The sequence below is a fragment of the Rhinatrema bivittatum genome, chromosome 4 (genome assembly GCF_901001135.1).
Source record: "Rhinatrema bivittatum chromosome 4, aRhiBiv1.1, whole genome shotgun sequence".
Taxonomy (NCBI): domain Eukaryota; kingdom Metazoa; phylum Chordata; class Amphibia; order Gymnophiona; family Rhinatrematidae; genus Rhinatrema; species Rhinatrema bivittatum.
In genome coordinates, this window is record NC_042618.1 from 323,086,759 (window position 1) to 323,113,809 (window position 27,051).

The following is a 27,051-nucleotide window of genomic DNA, read 5'->3' on the forward strand; positions in this document are numbered from 1 at the left end:
ACAATCAAAAGGGAGGGGAAAACAGGGAGGATTATACAAAGAGCAGGGGGCATAGAAATTAAAGCATTAAAACTGTAACGGGCTATTTACAGGACTATATACAAATTTAAGCGGGTTACTTACAGGAAATGTATAAGAGAGGGTTCAAAGCGCCGGGGTTGGTGGGGTGAGGGAGGGGGCTGGAGAAATTAGTTAGGGTAGAGGGGGGAGGAGGTGAAGGTTAGTCAGGGTAGGCTTGTTGGAAGAGCCATGTTTTAAGTTTCTTTCTGAACTTGAAGTAACATGGCTCCAGCCTGAGTGTGGTGGGGAGGGCGTTCCATTGTTTAGGGCCTGCAATGGATAGGGCGCGATCCCTAGTAGAGGTGAGGTGGGCTTTTTTTAAGGGAGGAATGGAGAGGGTGCCTTTATTAACAGTACGGGTGGGTCATTCAGTGCGTATGGGACAGAAGGGTTCAACTAGCCAGTTAGAGTTGTATGAGTGGATGGATTTGTGATAGGATCCCTACTTTTAACCAGTTTGAAATCCACGAAAGGACATTGCCTCCTTTCCCATGACTTTTTAGTTTTCCTAGAAGCCTCTCATGAGGAACTTTGTCAAATGCCTTCTGAAAATCCAAGTATACTATATCTACCGGTTCACCTTTATCCACATGTTTATTAACTCCTTCAAAAAAGTGAAGCAGATTTGTGAGGCAAGACTTGCCTTGGGTAAAGCCATGCTGACTTTGTTCCATTAAACCATGTCTTTCTATATGTTCTGTGATTTTGATGTTTAGAACACTTTCCACTATTTTTCCTGGCACTGAAGTCAGGCTAACTGGTCTGTAGTTTCCCGGATCGCCCCTGGAGCCCTTTTTAAATATTGGGGTTACATTTGCTATCCTCCAGTCTTCAGATACAATGGATGATTTTAATGATAGGTTACAAATTTTTACCAATAGGTCTGAAATTTCATTTTTTTAGTTCCTTCAGAACTCTGGGGTGTATACCATCCAGTCCAGGTGATTTACTACTCTTCAGTTTGTCAATTAGGCCTACCACATCTTCTAGGTTCACCGTGATTTGATTCAGTCCATCTGAATCATTACCCATGAAAACCTTCTCCATTTCGGGTACCTCCCCAACATCCTCTTCAGTAAACACCGAAGCAAAGAAATCATTTAATCTTTCCGTGATGGCCTTATCTTCTCTAAGTGCCCCTTTAACCCCTCGATCATCTAGTGGTCCAACTGACTCCCTCATAGGCTTTCTGCTTTGGATATATTTTTAAAAGTTTTTACTGTGAGTTTTTGCCTCTACAGCCAACTTCTTTTCAAATTCTCTCTTAGCCTGTCTTCTCAATGTCTTACATTTAACTTGCCGTTTATGCTTTATCCTATTTTCTTCTGTTGGATCCTTCTTCCAATTTTTGAATGAAGATCTTTTGGCTAAAATAGCTTCTTTCACCTCCCCTTTTAACCATGCCAGTAATCGTTTTTTGTTTTTTTTTTAATTCATCATTTTTGCAATACAGAAAATGGAACAACCAATTATAATATTAGAAGGAAAACAAAAAAAAATAAAACTAGATGAAACTAAATCCTATCACAATACTTCACCATCTTTTGTTATCGAAATATTTCCATTTACCCAAAAATCAAAATCATTAATGGGACAACTCCATGGAATTTTAAGAGAGAATTACTGGAAATAAAATATTCAAAAGGAAAATGGCCTTTACAAGCTATGCAGCAAACAAAAAAAAAAATCATACATTTGTGGGAGTCGATGTGGCTGGCTTTCTCAAATCAATAAAGGACTTTAACTGTTCAGGAGAAAAAAAGAATAAAGGTATCTACTCCTTTCTTGAGCACGCATTTACATGGAAACTTTAACATAAAAGAAAAACCTAAGGCAATCACTTCCTGACGTAGGGCTAAAAAGCCTCTACGTCTTATTTGTGTAGCAGCAGCCAAGTCAGAGTAGATTTTAACATTAGCATTCATATATGAAACTGGAAAAGAACCAAAATATTTTCTCATTACCAGTTGTAAATCTGTTAAGGAAATAAAGGAGACCAGAAGTGCTGCTCTCTCCAGCACATTAATATCTGAATTTTCTATTATTTCAGTGAGGTTCCCTTGCCAGTTCTGAGCAGTAGCTGTTGCTGCAGACTTTGGGAGGAAATAACATTTATTAATAGATGGAAGTTCTTCCTGGGATTTTCCCAGTATTTCCCCCATAAATTTCTTTAAGGTGGTATATGGAGTCTCTCCAATCACTCTTGGAAAATTCAAATTATGCATTCAATTGCCTTGACTTATTTTCCAGAGTCTCAATCCTCTTAGCAAGGGTATCTCTCTCTCTTACTGTGGCAGCTTTGAACTCCAAATTTCCAGACTCCTTCTCTTCCAAAGCATGAACTTTATCAGTAATCACATTTATCTGTTTTTGCATTTGAGAAGTAATTATAGTACTTTGTAATATTGAATGCTCCAGTCTTGTATTAAAACCATTGAAGGTATTCACTATGCCTGTCATCATTTCCCACAAAGCGACAAGAGTTATAACCTGAGGGCGTTCAGGGACAACCAACGGGGCAAATTCGGGTACTCCTCCCGCAGGATTTTGCAGAGTTCATCCCAAGGGTTCTTCCCCGATTACCCCTGGTCCTAGCCTGGTACCTGATATTACTTCGCCATTCGGTGTCCCTGGATTGTTTGTAGCCGCAAGTCCCACTTCTCTCGGAGCTGCAGTTACAGCTGTTCCCTCTGCTAGCAATCCAGGAAGGTGTTCACCGATAAGCGGTCCGTGCTGCAACACCATCTCAGCCCTCTGCGTTGGCCCTTGTCTTAGGTCTTGACTCAAGGATAACTCCTCCAAGGACAAAGACAGAGCTCTCTCCCCGTCTAGTCCAGCGGGATCCTCGTTCCTTGGAAAGTTTGTTGCCGGGCTAAGGAAGTTCGTGATTTCTTGTTGTCCCACTACTGAAGGTAAAGAGACCGAGGGGAAAACACGAATTTTCCCCTTTCTTTTCGCAGGCATTATTTCAAAAAAGAAGGTAATTTTCAGGAGCTTCAAGAATCCTGGCTTCCCGAGCCTCTCAGCGTGCAGCCATCTTGCCAGTAATCGTATTGCCTTCTTTCTATCTTTTTTAATGTGTGGAAGTAAGGTTGCCAGTAAGGCGGCATCATAACCTTTCTTAATGTGTGGAAGTAAGGTTGCCAGTAAGGCGGCATCATAACAGCAGTCTTGATCGCCATTTGTAAAGATGTAAGTGAGTATTAAGATCTTTTGGCTAAAATAACTTCTTTCACCTCCCCTTTTAACCATGCCAGTAATCGTTTTGCCTTCTTTCCACCTTTCTTAATGTGTGGAAGTAAGGTTGCCAGTAAGACGGCATCATAACCTTTCTTAATGTGTGGAAGTAAGGTTGCCAGTAAGGTGGCATCATAACGGCCTGTCTTGATCGCCATTTGTAAAGATGTAAGTGAGTATTAACCTTTCTAACAACTATGCGCTTTTTAAACAGTTGGTTTCTTAAACAGTTATTAGTTTGAAATATAATGGCACTAAAAGGATACCACGTTATTTTATAGGATTTAAAAGACTGCCTGGAATTAATACATGTAAGGAGTTGCTTGCTGGTGGTAATAACCCCTGAAGAAGGAGCAAGGCTCCGAAATGCTGCAGTGTCAGGCGTTTAAAGATTCAAGCACACAGCGGGTCTCGAGTATGTGCTTTCCATAGGACTCCTTGATGGATCATTCATTCAGTCAGAAGATAAGTGAATCTTTTTGAATAAGTTTCCTCACAAAAATATTGTCAAGTAACTGTTTTGGATGTTTAAAGATTGAAATATTCAGTGTCTTTTGAGCATTTGATGGTATTAGCATGGTAAAGTTTGTATCCAGCATACCATATCTCTATGGGACCAATGATTAATCCATTTTAAGCACAAATTTTTGGGTCAATGGACAAAATTCACAAGGTTGACCAGTGCTTTATGATGGTCACTTATGAGACATAATTGATTTATGTTATTTTGAATAGTCCACTCTTTTTTTCTATAAGCAAGAGATACTCAATTTTTGCATTATTTTTTTCTTGCATTTTTCAGGGTTTCATTTGGTTTTGTAGAGCCTCTGGGGACCTGCACGTGGAACAGAAAGCATTTCAGAGAATGCCACCCTGGAGGTTCTGGATTTCAGCTTTCTACTTAAAATCCAAAATTTGGCTTCCAGAACCTCTCTCCCACATTTTCCTATGTCATTGGTGCCCACAAGTATCACGACAGCTGGCTCCTCCCCAGTACTGTCTATAATCCTATCTTGATGACGCATGAGGTCTGCAACCTTTGCACTAGGCAGGCAAGTTACCAGGCGGTCCTCACGTCCACCACCCACCCTGCTATCTACATAATTTGGCACCCTAAATGAACCTTCAGCCTTTTTGCCTCCCCTCCAATTAACTTTCAACACATAAATCTATACATGAAAAGAAATCCATATGATATTGACTGAAGGCAATCTCTGAAATAGTTGGCTAAGCTGATCTAGGATGCCAATACTACTCATCATATAAACATATAGGGAAAAATAGCCCATGCTGTAGTTACACAATCTTAGGCTCCATATTAGGGGCTACCACCCAAGAAAGAGATCTAAGCGTCATAGTGGATAACACATTGAAATCGTCGTTTAGCTATGCTGCATCAGTCAAAAAAGGAAACAGAATGTTGGGAATTATTAGAAAGGGAATGGCGAATAAAACGGAAAAAGCCTCTGTATCCCTCCATTGTAAGACTGCACCTTGAATACTGTGTACAATTCTGGTCGCCACATCTGAAAAAAGATATAGTTGTGATGGAGAAAGTACAGAGAAGGGCGACCAAAATGATAAAGGGAATGGAACAGCTCCCTTTATGAGGAAAGACTAAAGAGGTTAAGACTTTTCAGCTTGGAGAAGACACGACTGAGGGGAGATATGATAGACCTCTCATTCAAAAACATTTCCATCTTATTTTACATTATAAAAATACAGTAGTTTCCCCAACCTTTCTTGAATCTGTATAATTTATTTTCTTTTTATTGGATGAGGTAAAGGAATTTATTAGCACAGTGAGGAGATCTTGTTGATAGGGAGAAGAAAAGGAGAGGGTGGACAGGACGGATGGAGAGAGGGAGGAGGATGAGGAATGGGGGAAGGAGAATATGAGGAACTGTGGATGGGGGAAGAGTGAGAAGGAAAGAGAACTAGGGGAAGGAGAGGGGAGGAGTGGAGTGAAGAGAGGGTATGGGAATAGTAGGAGATGAGGAAGATCAAGGAAGGAGAGAAGATCAGGAATCTTGGATAGAGGGAGGAAGGTTCTAGAATAGAGGAGAATAGAGGAGAAGACAGTAGGTTAGGGTGTGAGTTCTAGGAAGAAGGGGGCCATAGGAAGAAAGAGAGGTCCCAGGATCTAGGGGATAGAATCCAAGATCAAAGAAAAGAGGATGTGAATTGGGTGGCACTTTGGTCTTACTCCCCCTTGCATACCTTCTCTAACCTCCCACCAAATCTGGTATACACACACACATGTGGTATATACACACATGTGGTATCAATCCCTTCTCTCAAACATATACACTTTCTGCTCTCTCTCACATACAGACACATGCCCCCCCCCCCCCCCCCCCCCGTTAATCTTCTCATGCCCATCTTCTCGCCTCAGCCCCTTCTTAATCTCCGCAAAATGAGTCCCCTTTGCTCTGTCTGCTCCACTCCTGTCCTTGACTGAAAGAGGGGAGTGGCTGGATTAGGGAGCAGAGTAGCTCTGCTATGTCTGCTCCAGGCTCAACCCCTCTCCTGTTACTTATAGGCTGCCTGTGGGCAGCCTATAAGTAACAGGTGTGGGGTTGAGCCTGGAGCAGACATAGCAGGTCTGCTCCAGGGGTGAGCAACTAGATCAAGAAGCAGAGGGCCATTCTCTGCTGAATGAGATTCAGCACAACTAGGAGACAGCCAATCTTAACCTGCTGCCCCCAGATTTCTGCTGCCCTAGGCACAAGCCTAGTGTGCCTATTGAAAAATCCAGGACTGGAGCAATGAGCAGAGAATCTGGGAACCTGGGGTTCAAATCGCACATCCCCAAATGACACTCTTTTTGTGCCCGTGGGCAAGTTACTCTATCTCTTGTTGCCTCAGGTATCCCTTTATAGAGTGTAAACTCCTTTAGGCAAGGATTTATTGTACCTGAATTCTAAAACTGCTGTAAGCCACCTTGAATATTATTTGGAAAGGTTAGCTAAAAATCTAAATTTAATGCATTTCTTCAGTAAAAAGACTGTTTTCTTTGGGAACCAAAAGAAAATCCAGTGTGCTGTGCATTATTTCAAAAGAAAGACAACTGAAGAACTAGGAGTGCTGTGACAAGCTTCACCAGATGGACAAACATCAGTTCATTCTGTTCCCATTTTAAAAGGGAGAGGAGCAAGGTTAGTATGTATGTGATAATTTAGCCAGGTGGTTACACTTACATAAGGAATATTTATTGTTTACCTAATTTAGGATCTTTAGACAAAATAAAATTATATCCAGAATAAGAATTTTTTTTCTTTGAGATATTGTTACATACAAACCTGAAATCCACGGCTTCCGAGAAACGTGATGTTTTCATTAACCATCCGGAGCAGGGTCTGGAAGGTGGGGTCTTCTGTATCAAACCGGTCCCCAAAGACAATTGAACAAATCACATTGGAGACAGCTGCAGTGATCCTGCCTGCGGGATTAAATGGTTTTTCTGGCATGGAAGACAAGAGAAGATCCTTCATTCACCTTCTCCTCAGAACCAGGGAATAAACACGGCAACATGGTGCTTATTGATAACTAGATTCTATCTAATAAAAAAATTAAATAAACCCTACTCTAATGAAAAAGCAAGGGTAGTGATATTAAAACATTTCTGTTACGGGCCCCAGAGTCTGGGAAACCCACCCAGGGAGTGGCACAGGACTGCAAGGCAGGACTCAGAGTAAGACAAGGGCTGGTCTTCTGCCTAGTCATTCCCCTCCCCCATGGGTTGAGGCCTTGGGTTCTGGGGGTCAGTAGGCCTCTGTAGCAGCAGTACATTATAATGATAAGTCCTCAGGTAAGGCTTGGACACGGCTGACTGGACACAAAGTTTGGACAGGGCTGACTGGAAACAAGGAGTGGACAAAGGCAGGCTGTAGACAAGGTGTAGACAAAGGCAGGCTTGGCTGGCAGGACAAAGACAAGGCTGGAAACTAAGCAGGACCTGGAACTAGACAAGACAAAGGTCAGACAAGGCAAAGACAAGACTTTGGCACAAGCAAGACTGCATACTGGAACAGACAGGACAAGAGCAACAAGGCAGACTGGGGCAGGACTCTGAATAGACGGGGCAAGAGCAACAATAAAGACTAGGGCAGGACTTAGACAAGGCAGACAAGGAAAACACCAAACAAAGAACACTGAAACTTGAAGGCAGCAAGGCTTGGAACAGACAGAATAGGCCGCCAATAATATTAGGAAGATTGTCGATTTGATCTGGTGGGCCCAAGGACAAGACATCCCGTTGGTGCTTTTATCGGTGGATGCCGAAAAAGCATTCAACATGGTCCACTGGCCATTTTTATTTTGCACGCTTAAGAGACTGAATTTTGGACCCTCGTTCCTAAACTGCTTGCAGCAAGTATACAACGGCCCTAAAGCTCGGGTGAAGGTAAACGGTACATACTCTGAAGCGTTTTCCATTAACAGAGGGACAAGACAAGGATGTCCTTTGTCTCCCTTATTATTTGCCTTATTCCTTGAACCTCTAGCGATTAAGGTGCATGCCAATCCCCATATAACAGGCATAACCCTGGGAGGTGCTGAGTATAAGATGTCCATGTTTGCGGACGATGTTTTATTTTCCCTCACTAACCCGACTCAAACGCTGAGGGAAACACTGCTGGAATTACAGAATTTTAGTAGCGTGTCCGGTTTTAAGCTCAATGTGGACAAGTCTGAAATCTTAAATATTACTGTGCCAGCGGCAGAACTGCATAATTTGCAGTCTAAGTTCTCATTTAAATGGGCCCCAAAGAAAATTAAATATCTCGGGGTAAATATTAGCAAGGACCTTAATGAACTATATCAACTGAACTACCCCCCACTTCTTCTAAAAATCTTTCAGGACTTGGACCGGTGGTCTAGCCTCTATTTGTCATGGTTTGGACGCATATCCTCAATTAAAATGAACGTCCTCCCAAGGTTGGGGTACCTTTTTCAAGCATTGCCCATACATCTTTCTAATAAGCTGCTTAAACAATGGCAACGGAAAATTTTCTCCTTTATCTGGCGCCGTAGACCCCCCAGGGTATCCCAAACAGTTATGTATCTCCGAGGTTGCGAGGGGGGTTGGGGGTACCCAACCTTCGTTGGTATAATACGGCAGCCCAATTGAGAGCACTCCTGGACTGGCACCGCAAAGGGGAGAAGAAACAATGGCATCTAGTTGAACAATCTCTAGTAGGTGGAATGCCCCTTAAGGAAATAATCTGGCTGCCTCGACAGGCTTGGTTCCCTTTAAGCCACATTCCGCTACCGGTGCAAACTACCCTAAAATTGTGGGAGGTATGGAGGAAGACCTTAGTGGGGAACAGACAATACTTTCACAGTTCTAGTTTGACTGCAAATGCCCTTCTATCGCATGCGAGATACTCGACGTTCATTCGGGCGTGGGCAACAAGGGGCATCCGGGTACTGGGTCAGCTATGGTCACAGGGGGCCATGATTTCATATCCATCCCTACAGGAACAATTTCAGCTTAGGCCAGGAGATGTGTTTGCCTACCTTCAGGTTCGTCACTTCTTTTTGAAGGAGGGGATTGGGTACGAGCTTGAAAAGGGCAAAACGCAGCTTGAGCACTGGTGTGAAAGTGCAGATTTTCTGAAGAAAGCAATTTCAAGGCTCTATGTTTTTTTCAATACTGATCCTGCCCGGAAATTATCGTATATGAGGGCCTGGGAGGCAGATTTGAGTAGGTCACTTTCTACTGAGCAGTGGGATGAGATTTTTATGGCTACTAAGAAGGCGTCACAATATACGACACTAGCAGAGAATTGTTACAAGCTCTTATTCCGGTGGTACTACTCCCCGGACCGGCTTCATAGATTTGCAGCCAATACATCTTCACTGTGCTGGAAGGGGTGTGGACAGGTGGGAACCTTTTACCACCTGTGGTGGTCATGCACTAAGGTAGCTACTTACTGGCAATACATAACTCAAATAATAAACCAAATTCTAGGAGTACAGCTCATATTGCACCCTGAGAACGTCCTTTTGAACCTCCCTGTCGATATTCCACGAGCTCAGTGGAAGATAGCCCATCTGGTTCTTATGGCAGCATGGTGCGAATTAGCGCTGGTGTGGAAAACTGATATACTCCCCTCGGAGATTCAAGTGAGACAGCGTTTAAATATGCTAAGGCGCTTTTTCACGGGGATATGGGCCTCACATAGCCGAAACCCATAGCGATTGAAAACTTGGCAACCGCTTGAGAGGTGGTTAGATCTATCACCCGATGCTCTAGTGTAGATATTCCTAGGCCCAAGTGGAGGCGCCTTGCCTCATAGTTGGCTAGATGGGTAGTAGGGTCAGGATTGGACTCCCTGACTACCCCCTCAATAGGGCACCATCGCCCTTCATATGCATCAAATAGCTAACAATGTGTCTTGTTCTATTTCATATTTACAATCCTATTAGAAACTCACCAGAAACTCCACCTTAGTACTCATATATTGAAACCAGAGGGTATAATATTGTTCACCATTTTTTTTGGGGGGGGAGGGGTAGAGAAGACGGAACTGTGAGAGGAGATTTGTGGCAGCAGAGAAGAGGTATTACAAGGTGATAATATCTTGTGTTGGGATCCCACTAACACTATGTTAAAGGCTGTTCATTGTTCTTTTTGGCCGCAGTTTTTGTTTTTGACTGATTGTACATGCACCATCTTCTCAGATGTTTGTATGCTGTTATTAACTTGAAAATTTAATAAAATTATAAATTGAAAAAAAAAAAAGAAAATGCGCACAGAGCGCAGGGCCTGGCCACACACATAATCCTCAAAATTTACGTGCGCAAGGCTTTTAAAATCTGGGCTTATATTTATATTTTATTTATTTCAAAATGTATATTCCACTCATACCCCTTGTTCATGGTGGATTACTTGTTAATATACCTAAAAATAAAATTATAAAAGGTTTCCACTGTATTTATGTGCATAGAATGATGATAGACATATTAATTAATGCAGATTTCAATAGCTGGCCAACAAGAGCACTAGGTGATGTCACTCATGTTGCCTTTAGTCTTATGCCTCCTCCTGCACCCCAGGTATGCTCTAATACCAAATCAATCAGGTAGAGCTTTCTCTGTCATATCTTTATCCTGTAATCTTCTTCTTCCTCTTGCAGTTGTGCTCCATTTTTGATGCACTGCCTTTATGAACTCGTGCATGCATTATGCTACACTAAAGACATATTTTGAAGATCCCTGTCCCTCTGGTATAAAAGCTACAGCAGCACTTACCTTGTTTCTTTTGAAAGAACTCAACCAGAAACTTTGCTTCTTCTGTAACACGTTCTTCAATGTTCTTCTTTCCCATCCCGAAATCACGTAATGTGGCGAGAGTGAATTTACGCTGCTCTTTCCAATGTAGTCCATTGGAAAACACCAGACCTAAAGAATGTGGAGCAGAGAAACACTGAAGGTGACAAATGACAGCTTGGTCCAACTACCCATCAATATATGCCTACTCTTCTTCTGGTCTCTTCCCATCTTTGCCCTGCCATTAGGTCAATTGTGTCTGTCCCAAGCATGCTTACATGTTTTTCCTGCTTTCATTCCTATCACCTCTGCTGAAAGCCTATTTCATGCCCAACACCCTCTCAGTGAAGAAGTTACTCACTTTTCTTGGTGAGCCTCCCTTTTCTGTTTCATATGATGACCCCTTGTGCATGAGCTTCTCAATTTATGGAAATACTACCTTCTAGTACCTTATTAAAACCTATTAGATAAATGAATGTTTCTATCATATTGCACCTTTCCCTCCTCATAGAGTATATGAGTAGCTCCTTAAGTCTCTCCATGTGTGATTTATGCTGCAGGCCACGCCCTATTTTGGTGTTGCACTGCCTCCACCATATATCACTGTTCTTTTATAGATGTGGTCGCTGGAATTACATCATCTGTGCACTCCTTTCTTCTTACTTTCATGGGGGCAGGTAAGAAAGGGTCCTGGCCAGTGTCCCTTGTGCACTGCACAAACCCTGGCCCTGTGCTTGGGTAAAAGCAGCCAGCTGGAGACAGACCAAGTGGTGCAAGGAGCACCCTTGTTATAAAGTTGCTGGCCTCTCTTCTTATATTGATCTGTTGTCTAGCAACTATCTGTACCTCAGCATATGAATGGCTCTCAGCTCCACCTTGTAAACCTCTCACCTAACTGCACCTAGAAAGAAATATTTGAATGCATGGAAACATAATTAAAAAAAAAATCTCCACCAATTTAGATACAGCCCTTGAAACCCCAAACCTGGCAATTCTCCAATTATGCTGTTTCTTTGGAGAAAGCTGCTGGTTGCATGCCCCAAAAAACGGCAAACTGACAGTCTTAGGAGCATAATATGTATTGCTGAAACCCAGCACTGGAGAAAATGGGAGTATCTGGAGTAAAAGTCTCTGTTCCATGTGGATTACAAAAGTAATTATAATCCAAGGACAACAGATTGCTTTTATGAAGTTGATTCTCCTTGAATGCAATTTACACAGATGCACATTTTAATTTGATGATCAGATTCAAGGCATTATATTTCAGTGATATGGGTAAAAGTTTCAATTAAGTATAAATATGTACTTAATGGTCTTCTAGGCTTAATGAATACCATAGGAAAGCAGCTACACAAGAAATAACTGCCTGCTGTGGTACCTGAGGATCATAAAGGGAAATGAGATTTGTACAAAAGTGTGGTGCTCAGCCATCCAATTTCACATCAAGATTTGTTTTTCATATGACTAAAATAAATGCTACCATGCCCTGCAACAACATACAGTGCACTCAGCCCACTCTGCATTTGGGCACATTTCCTAAAATCTAGTAGGAAAAGAGTCAGGGGAGCCTACAAGAGGACTCCACTACATGTTAATGAAGATCCATGAGAGCCTCTTATTTTAATGAGGCCATCCATGGAGGAACCTTAGGCAGAAAGAGAGAGTTTTACCTTGCTTGTGTGCAATCCTTTCAAAGACTGGTAAAATAGCTCGTCCACTGAAGTCTTCTGCCTGGCCGATCAGAGCATCCTTCAGGGTTTCATATCCATACAAGACTACAACGGGCAATGGACCAAAGTAAATGGTGAAGACCTCTCCATACTTCTCACCTAACTGAGAGGCAGAGAAAGGAATTCATTAAATTACATCACAAGTCATGTGATGCAGAAGGAGTCATTACAAGAGCACAAAAGAATAAAAATGGAAAATAAAATAAGATGGAGTATCCCTTAAGAAGGGAACGAAAGGAACTCTGCTAAACATTTCATTTGGGAGATGGGCAGCCTCACCTGAGGAGTACAGGAGACCTCAGAACCCAAGATACTATTACGCACCTCATCCGCGGCCGCCCCGCACATGGGCCTGCTCACCTTCATGGTTCCAAGGCAGGTCCCGGGTCGGCCTCCCTAGCGGCAGCTGGCAGCACTTCCAGGCCCCGGCATCCTGCGGTTGTGGCCGCCGGGCCTTCCGCTGCGCGCCAGGGCTCACGCCGAGGCTCGGCGTCCTCGGTGGTGTTGGCCACACCCCTACGCGTGCGCACGCATACCGCCCGGCCTCTAGTAGGGCCAAGGGTGGGCCTTAGTTCCACGGCGTGCCCTGATTAATTCCGTTATAAGGAAGTTCTTGTCTGTGCTTCCTTGCCTTGGCAATCGGGTCGGCCTCTGTGCTTGTTCCTGCTCTTGTCTTGTTCCAAGTCTCGTTCCAGGATCCTTCTGTCCCAGTTTTGTTCCTGCCTTGTTCCTACATCCTAGTTCCTGCATCCTCCTGTTCCTGTGTTCATCTGTCCATCTCCCAGGTAGTACCTCTGGACTGTCTTACTGGTACTGACCTTAGCCTGTTCCTTGACCTGCCTCCCTGCCAGTCGCCTGCCTTCGGACCTCAGCCTGTTCTTTGACCTGCCTGCCTGCCAGCTGCCTGCCTTCTGACCTTGGCTCGTTCCTCGACTCGCCTGCCTGCCGCCTGCCTTCTGACCTCAGCCTGCCTGTGACCTCATTTGACCTCTGGAACCCGACCTTGCTATATTGACCACTCTCGGACTGATTCCTGGTATTTGACCTTAGCCTGTTTGACTATGTCTTCTGATTCTGGCTCTGTTCCTCGCCTTGTCATCACCTACGCTATTCTGGTTCTCCTTGTTACACCAGAACTCCAGTCTCAAACCCGACTGCACTCTCCCTTTGTCTGTGAGCACGCCGGACTTCTACTCTCTCAGGAGACCCTGCGAGGCCCACCTAAGTCCAAGCAGCCCGGGTCCCTACGGGCTCCTCCCGAGGGGACCTCGGGCTTCCAGTGGTGAAGCTCTTCCCAGCCTCTGTCTCCTCCAGTGCTCTGCCCCCTGGGGGCAGTTACCTCCTGGTCCCTCCCAGGAGGTGTCTTTCCACTGCCTCAGGACAAGGGTCCACCTCCGAGCGCAACAGATCCAGCCCCGGAGTAGTCATAAGGTTAAAAACAGCAGCATTATTACCATGATTTTCAAAAAACAACAAGTTGACAATTTTTTTGGACTGTTTTTTCTTTTGATCTTCATCTTAATCCTTACATTGAGTGCACCTTTTATTATGGTGATGCCCTTCTGATTTGAAAAATCTCCTGATACAGGTATAACTAGTTATTCTTCCATGTGCAAAGTGTAGAGTTTCTTGTCAAGTTTCATTTACACAAGTCTTGAAAAAACCAAGATATGTTTCCATTTCCATCCCTTCATTACCTTCTTTTATTTCTTTCCTTCATACAAAGTCATTAAATCTAAAGAATCTTTATGCTTCCCCTCCAGTGTCATTTATGCCCATTGTTTTCCCAATGTGGTCTCTTGTTGCTCCCTCTGCCTCGTTCCCTCCCTTCGTGCCCCCAGTGGCACCCCAGGACAGATCAGGAGACCATTGCCAGCCTGAAGGCTATAGGGCTGTCTTCTTCTAAGGTGCACTCTCAGTGCCACACATTGATCAATGTGTCCTCTACATAGCAGCACCAGTCTTCCCTCCCTCACTAAGCACACTACCTCCATAGCAAGCCAGCTCTGACTGTCCTAGAAGCATGGGGAATCTGAACCAGTCTCCCTTATAGCACAACACTAATTCCTGATCTGCAAGGCTGGCTCCAATCAGAAAATTCTATGGGGTGGGGCAGGGTTACGACCTAAAAATGAAAAATAGTTACAGTAAACTCAATAAGCAATACTTAACGCCACTAGTATTCTTAAAGCCCAGATCTGAGTAACACAAACGTTCAGCAGAGGACAAAGGCACTGCTGGACTTCAAGGAAAGTCAGCTTCCCTTGGAGCCTCTAGATGGCGAAGCCTATTTCTGCTAATGCAAGTATTTAAAATTTTTAAAAATCTAAAATAAATGTGTTTATACATTTCTAAAAATTCTGTGTATAGGATATAATAGCATTGCATAAATAGCATATAGCATTGACATATGCAGTGAAATGCTTTGAGCATGGAAGAAGCAGGTATCACAACATTTTACCCTGTTGTTGATTGATCAGAGCCACCTATGAGTACCCAATTTTGATATCGGCAAGATTGATGACTTTGAAGTCAAATGATATAGGCCACAGGTTGACTGCCTTAGAGTAATGAGGGAGTGATGTTTACCCTTGATGTCAATCAGATAGATTATATCATTCTATTATTTCTTTCCTCTTCTATATAGCATATGCCAAGTTACACTCAAAAGCTCTTAAGGTGGAAAATTGGAGAGGAGAAATGATGAAAATGTCACTCGTTGATGCCCCATTGAAATGCAATAGAGCTTGGGCTCTTTTAGGAGGGATAAAGGTGGAAAATAGTATTTTGGGCAAATAAGAGGGAGTACCTCCTATAGGGAGAGGTTTATTGCCTCTATGATTGTATAAGAACTTAAGAAATGCTGTTCCTCGTCAGATCATAGTCCATCGAGCCCAGCATTCTGTCTCTGACAGTGGTCAGTCCAGGTCATGTCATAAATACAGGCACCCTGGGCAGTCGCCCAACTGGTCTACTCCTTAATCTGGCCCTGACTAACTGTTCAATTATTTTTCCCAAAAAGAAAAGATTTGATATAGGCCTCCAGTTTCCTGAGCATGCAGGATCTAAAGAGGTTTGTTTAAGGAAGGGATGGATGACTGCTTTCTTCAAAGGGGCAGGAAACACCTTGTACCCATGAAGAACTCATAACAAACTCATCCTACATGGTAACTTTAATTGCTTCATATTCAGAACGGTTGATTGCACAGCAGGTTGGTTTGATGTTAGAAGTATTTTAGTCAGTCAAGAGTTGCTTATGAGTTGAAATAGTGTAGATGTGGATCCAATGAATCCTCTGTTATCTCCCCTCCCCCCCCCCCCCCATTCCCCCAACCCTGTGAGGCTGGACTATTATCTCTAGGAAATGTTATAGAGATTTCACTTTATCCATAAAGAAAATGGCCAGGATTTCACTGTCACTAGTCATTTTGCAACCTGAAATAGATTCTGGATTTATTTAGGACTTTTATTTATGTCTTATATTCTGCAATTCTCTATGATCCATCATGGATTACAATTCACATACATAATATAGCCTAGTGGTTAGAGCAGTGGGCTATAACTCAGGAAACCAAAGTTTGAATCCTGCTGCTGTTCCTTGTGACCTTGGGCAAGTCACTTTACCCTCTATTGCCTCAGGTACAAACTTAGGCCTGAATTTATCAAAATGCACTAAATATTGCTTGTGATAGAAAAAGGGGTATGTTTTATGGCAATTTGCGCTAATATGTATGCAAAGCGCTAAGTTACAGCACATTGTGGTAACTTTTTCTCACTTTGAGATAAGTGCCAGAATTGTGGTATTTCCTACATACAACCACTGGAGGGGCCATGTTTACTATCAGGGCCACTGCGGGGGAAGAGAGAGAGAGAAATGGACTCTCTACCTGGGTAACATCAAGCTAGGTTGAGAGAACATTGCACAAATCTCATCTTTGAGTGAGTTTCCTCACTCCAATGGTCAGCAAATCTTCACAAGAGAGCACTGTTCTGTTTGTATGTATCACTTTGAATGTCAAAATGGCCCCTACACTAATACCTAAACCTCACCTCGAGTTACTAGGTGGGCCTCCCATAGAGATATAAATACCTATCTAGTGTGAGGGTATTATGGCTAGTGTCTCTTGTTAAAACCATGCAATAGGGCTTTGCAAAATGGTAAACCCAGCCCACTCCTAACTCCTCCTCTTTTTCTGATTTGCATCACCATACGTTATGGTGCTATCGCATGCTTTAAGGGGTTTTTGCATGCGTTAAAGGTGCTTAACGCATGCAAAAACCCCATAACACTATTTGACCCAGCTAGATTTTAAGCCCTCTGGGGATAGGGAAAGACTTACAGTACTTGAATGTAATCCACTTTGAAGTGCTGTGAAAAGCGGAATATAAATCTAAATAAATATAAATAGTATACATAAAACCATAACAAAATAAAACACACTAATTTCAACTGAAAATAATCAATAAAGCATCATCAGATTATTCACCAGAAGCTTGATTAAAAAGAAAAGCATTAATAATTTTCTGAAATGTTATCAGAAAAATATCTTTTTTGTGGAATCAATGGCATTCCTAAAGTTCCTCATATGAGATAAATACTCACTTTTATCATGATCAGACCTAAAACTTCCTCCACTGACATTCTGCCAGTCTTGTTTTCCTTTTTAACTGACTAATGATATTAGAAAAACAAGGGACTAGCTTCCTTTTCCCAGTAGATCTAAAGGAGTAATAGTTAACAGAACTGAATTCTAAGAATTCACCATAGAGAAGGAGTTTACTTTCCAAAACTCTGAACCAGAGTTCCTCTAATTTTCATAGAACAATATTATCCATTAAACAAGCTTGGGGGCACTGTTCTCAGACCTCCCATTTCCACTAGACACAGCACTGAAGAAAAACCACAAAAAAACAAAGAAACAACGGTGATTAGACATGGCACTGGAGTAAATGAGATATTATGAATAACCTCTAACATAGTAAGATACCACATGACAAATGAAACACCTCTAGGCAGTTTGCTTTTATGTGCACTGAGCCCTGTTTTAGTTTATAATAGCCATGCACACATATAAACCAAGTTTTAGGCAGGGAAATAGCTTTGAAAATTATCCCCTTAATGAGATGGGGATAAGAACCTGCAGAGACTCCAATAAAAGGAGCTTCCAACTCGAGCAGCTTGATCCCACTCTCAATTGCCAAACTCTATTAGTCAGAAAAGACTCAAAACAGCCAAAAACACTTGGGCTAAGTCCAACTGCTTTCAGGAGTGCAAGCAAGATGGTATGGTCAAGAGTATCTAAGGCAGAGGATACCTCTAGCAACACCAACAAAATTGCTCCCTCTCCACTGAGCTCCCAACTCAGGCAATCCAGTAAACAGACTGATTTTTTTTCTGTGCTGTGACCTCTACGGAAGCCAGATTTGTCCTCCAGAAATTCTTGGAGCTGTTCTAACCACTGACTGTCCAAATATTTTTACAAAAAGTTAAGATTCAATTATGGGACTCTAGTTTCCTTAAGACAGAGGATCTAAAGATGTTTGTTTAAAGATGGGATGGATAACTGCTTTCTTCTATTTAAAAAGGGCTCCAGGGGCGATCCAGGAAACTACAGACCGGTTAGCCTGACTTCAGTGCCAGGAAAAATAGTGGAAAGTGTTCTAAGCATCAAAATCACAGAACATATAGAAAGACATGGTTTAATGGAACAAAGTCAGCATGGCTTTACCCAAGGCAAGTCTTGCCTCACAAATCTGCTTCACTTTTTTGAAGGAGTTAATAAACATGTGGATAAAGGTGAACCGGTAGATGTAGTGTACTTGGATTTTCAGAAGGCATTTGATAAAGTTCCTCATGAGAGGCTTCTAGGAAAAGTAAAATGCCATGGTATAGGTGGCGATGTCCTTTCGTGGATTGCAAACTGGCTAAAAGACAGGAAACAGAGAGTAGGATTAAATGGACAATTTTCTCATTGGAAGGGAATGGGCAGTGGAGTGTCTCAGGGATCTGTATTGGGACCCTTACTTTTCAATATATTTAAAAATGATCTGGATATAAATACGAAGAGTGAGTTAATCAAATTTGCAGCTGATACAAAATTGTTCAGATTAGTTAAATCACAAACAGATTGTGATAAATTGCAGGAAGACTTTGTGAGACTGGAAAATTGGGCATCGAAATGGCAGATGAAATTTAATGTGGATAAGTGCAAGATGATGCATATAGGGAAAAATAACCCATGCAATAGTTACACAATGTTAGGTTCCATATTAGGTGCTATAACACAAGAAAGAGATCTAGGCATCATAGTGGATAACACATTGAAATCGTCGGTTCAATGTGCTGCGGCAGTCAAAAAAGCAAACAGGGGAGGACTTTCAGCTGGAAACCTCTCTTCGAGAGGTTGGCAGAGAAGGGCATGTTACAAGCTCTATTGTTCATCTCTTGAGCCATTCCATCGAGCTGCCCCGAAGCCACGCACCCGAGGTGACGTCATAAGGAGGGGCTGGAACACTGGGATAAATCCAGGCCAGCTATGGCGAAACCTTGGAGGACTTTCAGCTGGAAACCTCTCTTCGAGAGGTTGGCAGAGAAGGGCAGGTTACAAGCTCTATTTTTAATCTCTTGAGCCGTTCCATCGTGCCACCCCGAAGCCACGGCCCTGAGGTGATGTCATAAGGAGGGGCCAGAACACTGGGATAAATCCAGGCCAGCTGTGGCGCGCAGCCGCCAGCGCGCAGCCGAAGCCGCACGCCAAGGGCGCGTGGCTTGATGAAAATGTCATCTTTACTTCTTTCCTAACCATATGGGTAGGAAAAGGAAATCAAAAGTTTGGACTTCTTCTCCAGCAACCACAGAGGCTAGAGGACCGATGGATCAACATATCGTAAGGCAGGTAAGTCAAGCAGCCCGCAATACGATTCCTGATATTTCCTTTTCCTCGGGAGCTTCTGATAGCCCAAGCCAGCAGTTACAAACTCAACCTCACTTGGACTTGAATGCCCCTAATCAACCAGGTCTAAAGACAGAAGAAATTATTATGGTTAATACAGATGATCCACGCCCCATAGATAATGGGGAAGTGGAAGATCTGGGATCTAATGGGGAGTCTGGATTACAGATATTTAGTCCAGCAACCATAGATCCCCAGAATATTACCCTGGCTGATGTGTGGAGGGCAATCAATGATCTACAAAAAGTAATGACTGGATTTATGGTTCAGACTAATAAATGGAATGCTGAAATGAAAAATGTTTTAGAGATACATGATAACCATTTGAAACAACTGGATGAAGTAGGTAAGGGGGCTGCAGTACAGATAGCAACCTTACAAACAGCAAATAATTCCTTTGTTAAGGATAGTTTGGTTACTCATAGGCATATTGAGAATCTGGAGAATGAGAATAGGGTTAAAAACCTTAGGGGTAGATCTTAAAAACATACGCGCGCACGAACAAAAGAACGCTGGATTTTATAAAATACGCGCGTAGCCGCGCGTATCTTATAAAATCCGGGGTCGGCGCGCGCAAGGGGGTGCACATTTGTGCAACCTGCGCGCGCTGCCTGTTCCCTCCGAGGCCGCTCCGATTTCGGAGCGGCCTCGGAGGGAACTTTCCTTCGCCCTCCCCCCACCTTCCCCTCCCTTCCCCTACCTAACCCCCCCCCCGGCCCTATCTAAACCCCCCCCTTTACCTTTTTGCACGATTTACGCCTGATAAAGCAGACGTAAATCTGCGCGTGCCAGCGGGCTGCTGGCGCGCCATCACTTGACCGGGGGCTGGTCCGGAGGCCTCGACCACGCCCCCGGGCCGGCGCCACGCCCCCGGGCCCGCCCCCGCAACGCCGCGTCACGCCACCCGAAATGCCGCGTCATTCCGCAATGCCCCCGACACGCCCCTTTTACGAAGCCCCGGGACTTACGCGCGTCCCTGGGCTCTGCACGCCAAACATGCAAAATAGGCGCGCCGGCGCGCGAGGGCCCTGCGTGCGTAAATCCGGCTGGATTACGCGCGCAGGGCATTTAAAATCCGCCCCTAAGGTTCTTGAACTTTCCCATGACCAGACTCCTCTCTGCCACTGAGTTGCTAAAAAAATATTTAATTGAAAATCTGTCAATATCAAATGTCAATGATCAATCCATTTCAAAAATGTATTCTGTATTGAGTTCTAGAATTAAGAGACAGGAAGGAGAGGAAGGAATGGACAGTATCCAACAAAAGTCCCCAAATTTAACCGCTTTTTTAGAATCATCAATAGATGATATTGTTGGTGGATTTAAAAATTCTGTTGTACGCAAATTTGTTCTTTGATTTTTTGCATATTGCATAATTTGTAAAAACTCTAATAAACTATAAATAAATAAATAAATAAAAGCAAACAGAATGCTGGGAATTATTAGGAAGGGAATGGTGAATAAAACAGAAAATGTCATGATGCCTCTGTATCGCTCCATGGTGAGACCCCACCTGGAATACTGTGTACAATTCTGGTTGCCACATCTCAAAAAAGATATAATTGCGATGGTGAAGGTATAGAGAAGGGCGACCAAAATGATAAGGGGAATGGAACAGCTCCCCTATGAGGAAAGACTAAAGAGGTTAGGACTTTTCAGCTTGGAGAAGCCATTACTAGCAACGGTAACATGAATTAGAATTAGTTTTTGGGTACTTGCCAGGTTCTTATGGCCTGGATTGGCCACTGTTGGAAACAGGATGCTGGGCTTGATGGACCCTTGGTCTGACCCAGTATGGCCTGTTCTTATGTTCTTCACAGGGGCAGGTAAACACCTTGTACCCATGAAGAACTGATAATCATAAGAAACTCATCCTGCCACGGTAACTTTAATTGCTTTAATCATAGAAGTAGGGCAACAGTCATTCTCACAGCATGTTGGTTTGATGTTAGAAAGTATTTTAGTCAATCACGAGTCGCTTATGGGCTAAAGACAGTGTAGACATGGATCCAATGAATCTTCTGCTCCACCGGCCCCCCCTCCCCCCACCATGCTCGTGAACTACCATCCTCTAGTTAGGATATACTTAATGTTTGGGTACTTGTCAGGTACTAGTAACCTGGATTGGCCACTGTTAATGAAAACAGAAAGCTGGGCTTGATGGACCCTTTGTCTCATCTCTTGGCAAATTCTTATGTTCTTATGTATCCAAGAGCTGAGACTAGGGACATCTAGGTAGACTTCAAGGGGTCTCTACACAAACATTGTGGTGTTTTAACTGTGGTTGGCTGTTAGATCCTATAGCTGCTGTTGTGTACCTTTGGGAGCTGGCCTAGAGAAGCCCTGCCCTGCCAACCAAACCCTCCCCCCCTCCCCGAGACTCAAAAAAGTAACAAAAAAGAGCCCATAGCTACAATAAATCAATCTTGGCAATCTTGTGCAACAGGGACTGTCAGTAATCCATGCCACGCCCTGCATAGAGCTCTGAGGAGGATCAGCACAGCACTGCCCTCATTTACTGACATTCATTATAGTGGGTGAGGCGAAGTAGGAAATATTTTGGAAAAAAAAAGTCTTACACTAATATTGTCTTTGATAAAATAAAAGACCAAATAAAAGAGGAGAAACATAATGCTTTCGTTAGACTGCCAAATGAATATTCCTCAAATACTGCTGCATGAAGGGAACTTTCCAACAAAGTATGAAAAAGGCAGCAAATAATAAGCAGCCTCCTCCTGTGTCACAGAACATATTGTACCTACCTCCATTAAGGTTTTGTAAGGTGCTGATTTATCCAGCTGGTGCAAATTGCCAATCAGAGGCCAGGGAACTGGTCCCGGAGGCAGGTTTTTCCTCTTCCGTGAAGACAGGAATAGAAGAAGCACCAATGCAGTGAGAATTCCTACAAGAAGTAGAGAAAGCATTCTTTCTTCTCTTTGTGCAGCCTTGGTTTGAGGTTTACCTATCTCGAAAAATAAAAAAATGCATCTTCCTCCGCCCAGCATTTCCCAGGGGCCTGGCTTCATGTTACACTATTTACAAGGCTGCTGCTAATCATTAACCAGTGTGGGAGGGACCTCTGCTGATACTAAAGGTGAGGATCTCAAGTGCTGGCAGGGAGAGAATGAAAAACTTAAAAAAATGCAGAGTTATCATTGCCAATACTGCATGTCAGAGGTTTTTTATTACTCAGTTTTCTCTCTTTTTTAGCAATCCTGGATTGCTTGCATGCACCAGCTATAGAGTTGCCTCCTCACCCCAGGTCGACCAAATAGGCTGATCCAGCCCTGGTTTTGCTCCATTGTGCTCATGGACTTGTAGTTCTGACTTTCTTAGGGAAAGCAGGCTAAGCTAAACCCCACCCTTCTGAAATGCAGCAGTTCTCCCGCTTACGCTGGCTAAGGTGGCGAGTTTATGTAATGGGGTTTCGAATGTTACTGGCAGAGTCACTGAGTATCCCAGAGTGAGGGCTAGAAAAAGAAATTCTTCTTCCAGCCGGGTCTCCTGAAATGAAATGGGGCCCGAAACCCAACCAGCCAGTCTCTCAGGGTAGAGAGGGAAGGCAGAACCCTGTTGTAATAAATAATAATGTAAAATAAGGCAGTGTAATTTCAAAAACAAACATTCAAGATGTTTTTTTCAGTGTAAACAGGTGTTTAAGATTATTGATGAATATTATTACTAGCAAGTAATTAGAAACAAATGTGGCAGACCCTCCCGGTCTGGCCACTAGATGTCACTATCCCTGTCCTTAGAGCACACTTTCATAGGAGCCATCCATACCTTTCAGTCCCTCCCACCTGGAGATTCTGATTGGATGACTCAGTGCTGTTCAGCCCAGCCATTTTAACACTCAGGGGGTTCAGTAAGAGAGAGGAGTCAGAGAGTAAACATGTATTTTTTCCATACTCTGATAAGGCCTTCCAGCCTTGCCCAAAGGAGTTTTCTTTTCGAAGAGAAACCTCACTGTGCACTCCCTGTCAGAGGGTCCTCCTTATAATTTACAGTGGCATAGACTTTAAAGCCTGATACACTTTGTTGTGTTTGTGGCATTGTGGACCCTTGGTCGCAATGGAGATGACTCCACCAATAGGGAGGAGCCCCATGGGGAACCACTGCGATAGGCTGACACACATAGCAGACACAGAATGAATAGAGTCTTTATTGTACTGCTATAGATAGATGGTGAAAGCAGGAAGGTAAGGCACTGATCCACAAAGTGCCAGTACGTTTAACAGGCTCAGAAGTGTAGTCTCACCCAGATGTTCATGATAGGCAGGAGCCTGCAGTGTGGGTAACACCACGGCTGGTGGGTGGAGTTGGAGCGCTGGCTCGTAGAGGTACTCACAGAATGAAGGCGTCTTCCTGGTGGTAGAATGGTGGGACCGAAGGCCCGTGGTGCAGGATATAAAGGTAGATAGGACCTCGAGGAGCGAGTACCCAAACTCCAATATCCTGAAATTAGAATAGAGAGAAAGATTCCTGAGGAGCAGTTGTCTTAGTTAGTGAGAAGCCCTGAAGGAAAGCTGGAAGCGAGAGACCCCTGAGGAGCGGGTGTCTAGAGCTTCTTGCTGGAGCAAGGTTGGGTTTTGGGGGCATCACAGCAAAAGCCGGTGCATCCACGTGTCCCTCACCATGCATCGATAGGGACTAGCACTGATGCTTCCCTTGATGCTCAGCCTGATCTTTCCGCAGTGCTGAGGACAAAGATGATGAACCCAATGTCCTCGGCCCAGAGAAGGTCGACAACGGTCATCTCCGGTGCCTCTATCCACCAGCGACCTCATTGGAACTCATGGTCCCATCAATGTCGATGGCGTGGCATCCATTGGTGCGGCTCCAAGATCCTTCGATGCCAATGCTGCCAATGCCAATGGCTCAGACTTCCTTGATCTGAAAAGCTGATCCATCTTGTCGAGTCAAAGTCAACGTCCCTTCAGGGTCATCTGGGTGCACAAGTGCCAATCCCAGATGTCATGCGATTCCCCCAAGCAGATTATGCACATCTCATAAGGAATCAGGAAAAACCAGACGTGGCCATAATAAGGCGACACAAAAGGGCCAAAAGTCGAAAGCAATGGTGGCGGGCATTGATTCTTGGTGGGTACCGAGGCACTGCCACTACGGGGTGAATCAACCGCAAAAGAAAACTTACCCAAAATGCCAAAAATCCTGACTAGGGACACTACAAGAAGGCACTGATAGAGACCCAGTGATGGATAGAAGAGAAAAACTGCCAAAAACCACGAAGAGCAAAAGTTTTCCACAAGGCAGAAAGCCAAAGTTTTGAGCCCAATCACACACTGAGGCTCACAGCTCCGTGGAAAAAAAAAAGAGCCTGAAAAGGGACCCCATGTGGACATGTGGTATAGGGCATGTTTGGGCATGCTCAGTGTGCCTAGAATTCCCACAAGAAGTAGAGAAAGCATTCTTTCTTCTCTTTGTGCAGCCTTGGTTTGAGGTTTACCTATCTCAAAAAAGGTAGATAGGACCTCGAGGAGCGAGTACCCAAACTCCAATATCCTGAAATTAGAATAGAGAGAAAGATTCCTGAGGAGCAGCTGTCTTAGTTAGTGAGAAGCCCTGAAGGAAAGCTGGAAGCGAGAGACCCCTGAGGAGCGGGTGTCTAGAGCTTCTTGCTGGAGCGAGGCCCTTAGAGTGAAAGCAGCGTCTAAGTGTGCAGCTTAGAGCAGTCAGAGTAGCGAAGCAAAGTCTTTGCTAACTCAATGTGGGAGCGGAGGCGGAGACTAGATATACCTGGAGGTACTGACGTCATGAGGTGGGGCCGCTCCCGAGGTTCCTGCCATGACGTGTATTTGAGCATAGGAGATGTGCGCGCTCGCGCCCTAGGAGACCACGGGAGTGAGCATGGTGGATGGGGATGCCCATGCTGGTTTGGAAACGCTGAGGCACTTGGCACCGGAGGCAGCCATCTTGCCCAAAGAGAGAGAGTGGAGAAAAAGAGGTAAGGCAGAGCAGTCGCAGCTGTCTGCGACCAACGGACGCAACATACTTTGGGGGTGAAAGGGCTCTCTTCAGGGAAGACCTGTGAGCCTACTCTACTCACTAGCCAGGCAAGCACCAGTGATGGATCCTGCTGCAAGAGATTTGTGAAGGTAGAGAAGGTATCCAGATTAAGATTTAAAGTATTTGTTGGAATTTAAGAATAGTGGGGAGGTTTTTTGGATCCCCCTTCCCCACTGGGATTGCAGTGCTGAGAAATAGCCTGGTCTCCTGATTTTTCCACAAGAGAAATCACCATAAGCAACAGCTAAGGAAAATGAGCAACTGAACCAAAAGGAAGAAAGGATAAGAGAAGGGGATTCTATCTGGATTTCCACCCAAGGAATCAGGACAGGCTGGGTGTTCATGGGAAAGAAGATGTCTAAAGGTAGGTAATTTGGAAAGTAAATGGGACCCCCCTCCACTAGGATTCCCACAGCACAGCCGCTGGGAGACTATGCACAATTAAAATCACCATGGACTCTATCCAGAGGTCTGTCGTAAGGACACCTATCTACAGAGAAAGAAACCCTGTAACTACAGTCAGATGTACACTCATCATTTTGGACCATTGTCTCAGTAAACTTGCTTCCTCCCATAAAAAGAGCCCCCCACCCCAAGGGATTAAGAGTCGGCATGGGAGTGAATGGTTGGCCAGAGAAGCCCCAGAAGATATATATACACAAAATACCAGAGGTATAATAATAAACAAATACTTCAAAACTTGTCCTTTCTTTTTTTCTGAGAACCTAGAGTATCTCAAAACAAATATGAAAAGTTAGATAGCAAAAATCAGAATACCAGAATTTCAAAATACCAAGAAATCAAGTATATCAGAACCAGTTCTGCAAAAGCTATTTGTCTCAGATAAAGTATACTTTAAATGTAACTGTGAGTGGCACAAAGTGTGATGATGCCAAAAGGTTTGCGCTATTCAAGAACTTTGAGTCTTTGTGTAAAATTTTCTTTTCACAGATGTTCTGGTGCTGGCGGACAAAGATGAAAGGCAAGTATGAGTTTTGCTTTTGTTAAGGTTTATCTCAGTATTTCTTTCTTTCTTTCCTCACACTCCTTTTTTTATCTTTTTCTCTTACATTTGTTTCAGTGTATGTAAGTTTTGAGTTGCAGTTACTGTGTCTCCGTGAAGTGTGCACACTTAACTGCGATCCAGAATTTCCTCGCTGTGGCTTGATGGTGCAGAAAGTTAGCTTTACTGCTAGTGTGGCTGTTGGATTGTGTGGAGGTTCTCACTCTGGCTGTCCTTCCATGGCCTCCTGGAAGCTGAGAATGCAACTGTAGTCTTCTACTGTAACAAAAACTCCCCTTTTAAATAAAATAGCGGGTTTCTGACTACATTCCACCAGTAATTCTTCTGAAGAATTACTCAGTGTAGTCTCTGTTGGCTTGTTGATCTTTTCTTCTCTTAGTAAAAGAAAATAAAAATAATTACAACAATCCCTAGCAACATGCACAGAGGTTTGCTGACTGGGTGTGGTGATGATTTTAAATAAAGTCACAAATTCAGTTTTTTTGTGTCTTTTCTTCACTTGCTCTCTATTTCTGGCACTATTATACTTTTCCACATGTAAATAAATGTTGTCTTTCCAGTTAGACTCGTTTGATTTTGCACTAAAGTCCCTTGCTATAAGAATATTTTTATTTATTTATTTGTATTTTTCTATACCGGCATTCACGGAGTTCGTATCATGTCGGTTTACATAAAACAAGGGGTGAGAAATACATTATAACGTAAATAACTAATAACATAAGAGTATACATTAAAAAGTAAAACA

General features: G+C 43.5%; 1 protein-coding gene across 1 annotated transcript in view; it reads right to left on the reverse strand.

Moving 5' to 3' along the window:
• LOC115090796 (cytochrome P450 2F2-like) overlaps positions 1–22,265 on the reverse strand; it is a 49,080-nt gene extending 26,815 nt beyond the window's left edge. The window contains exons 1-4 of the mRNA XM_029600307.1: positions 22,018–22,265; positions 12,243–12,405; positions 10,555–10,704; positions 6,600–6,760 (exon numbers count right to left, since the gene is read on the reverse strand). Coding sequence (XP_029456167.1) covers positions 6,600–6,760; positions 10,555–10,704; positions 12,243–12,405; positions 22,018–22,260 — 717 coding nt within the window. The 5' untranslated portion in view covers positions 22,261–22,265. The remainder of the gene's footprint in view (positions 1–6,599; positions 6,761–10,554; positions 10,705–12,242; positions 12,406–22,017) is intronic.
• Between the last annotated feature and the right edge of the window lie 4,786 nt (positions 22,266–27,051).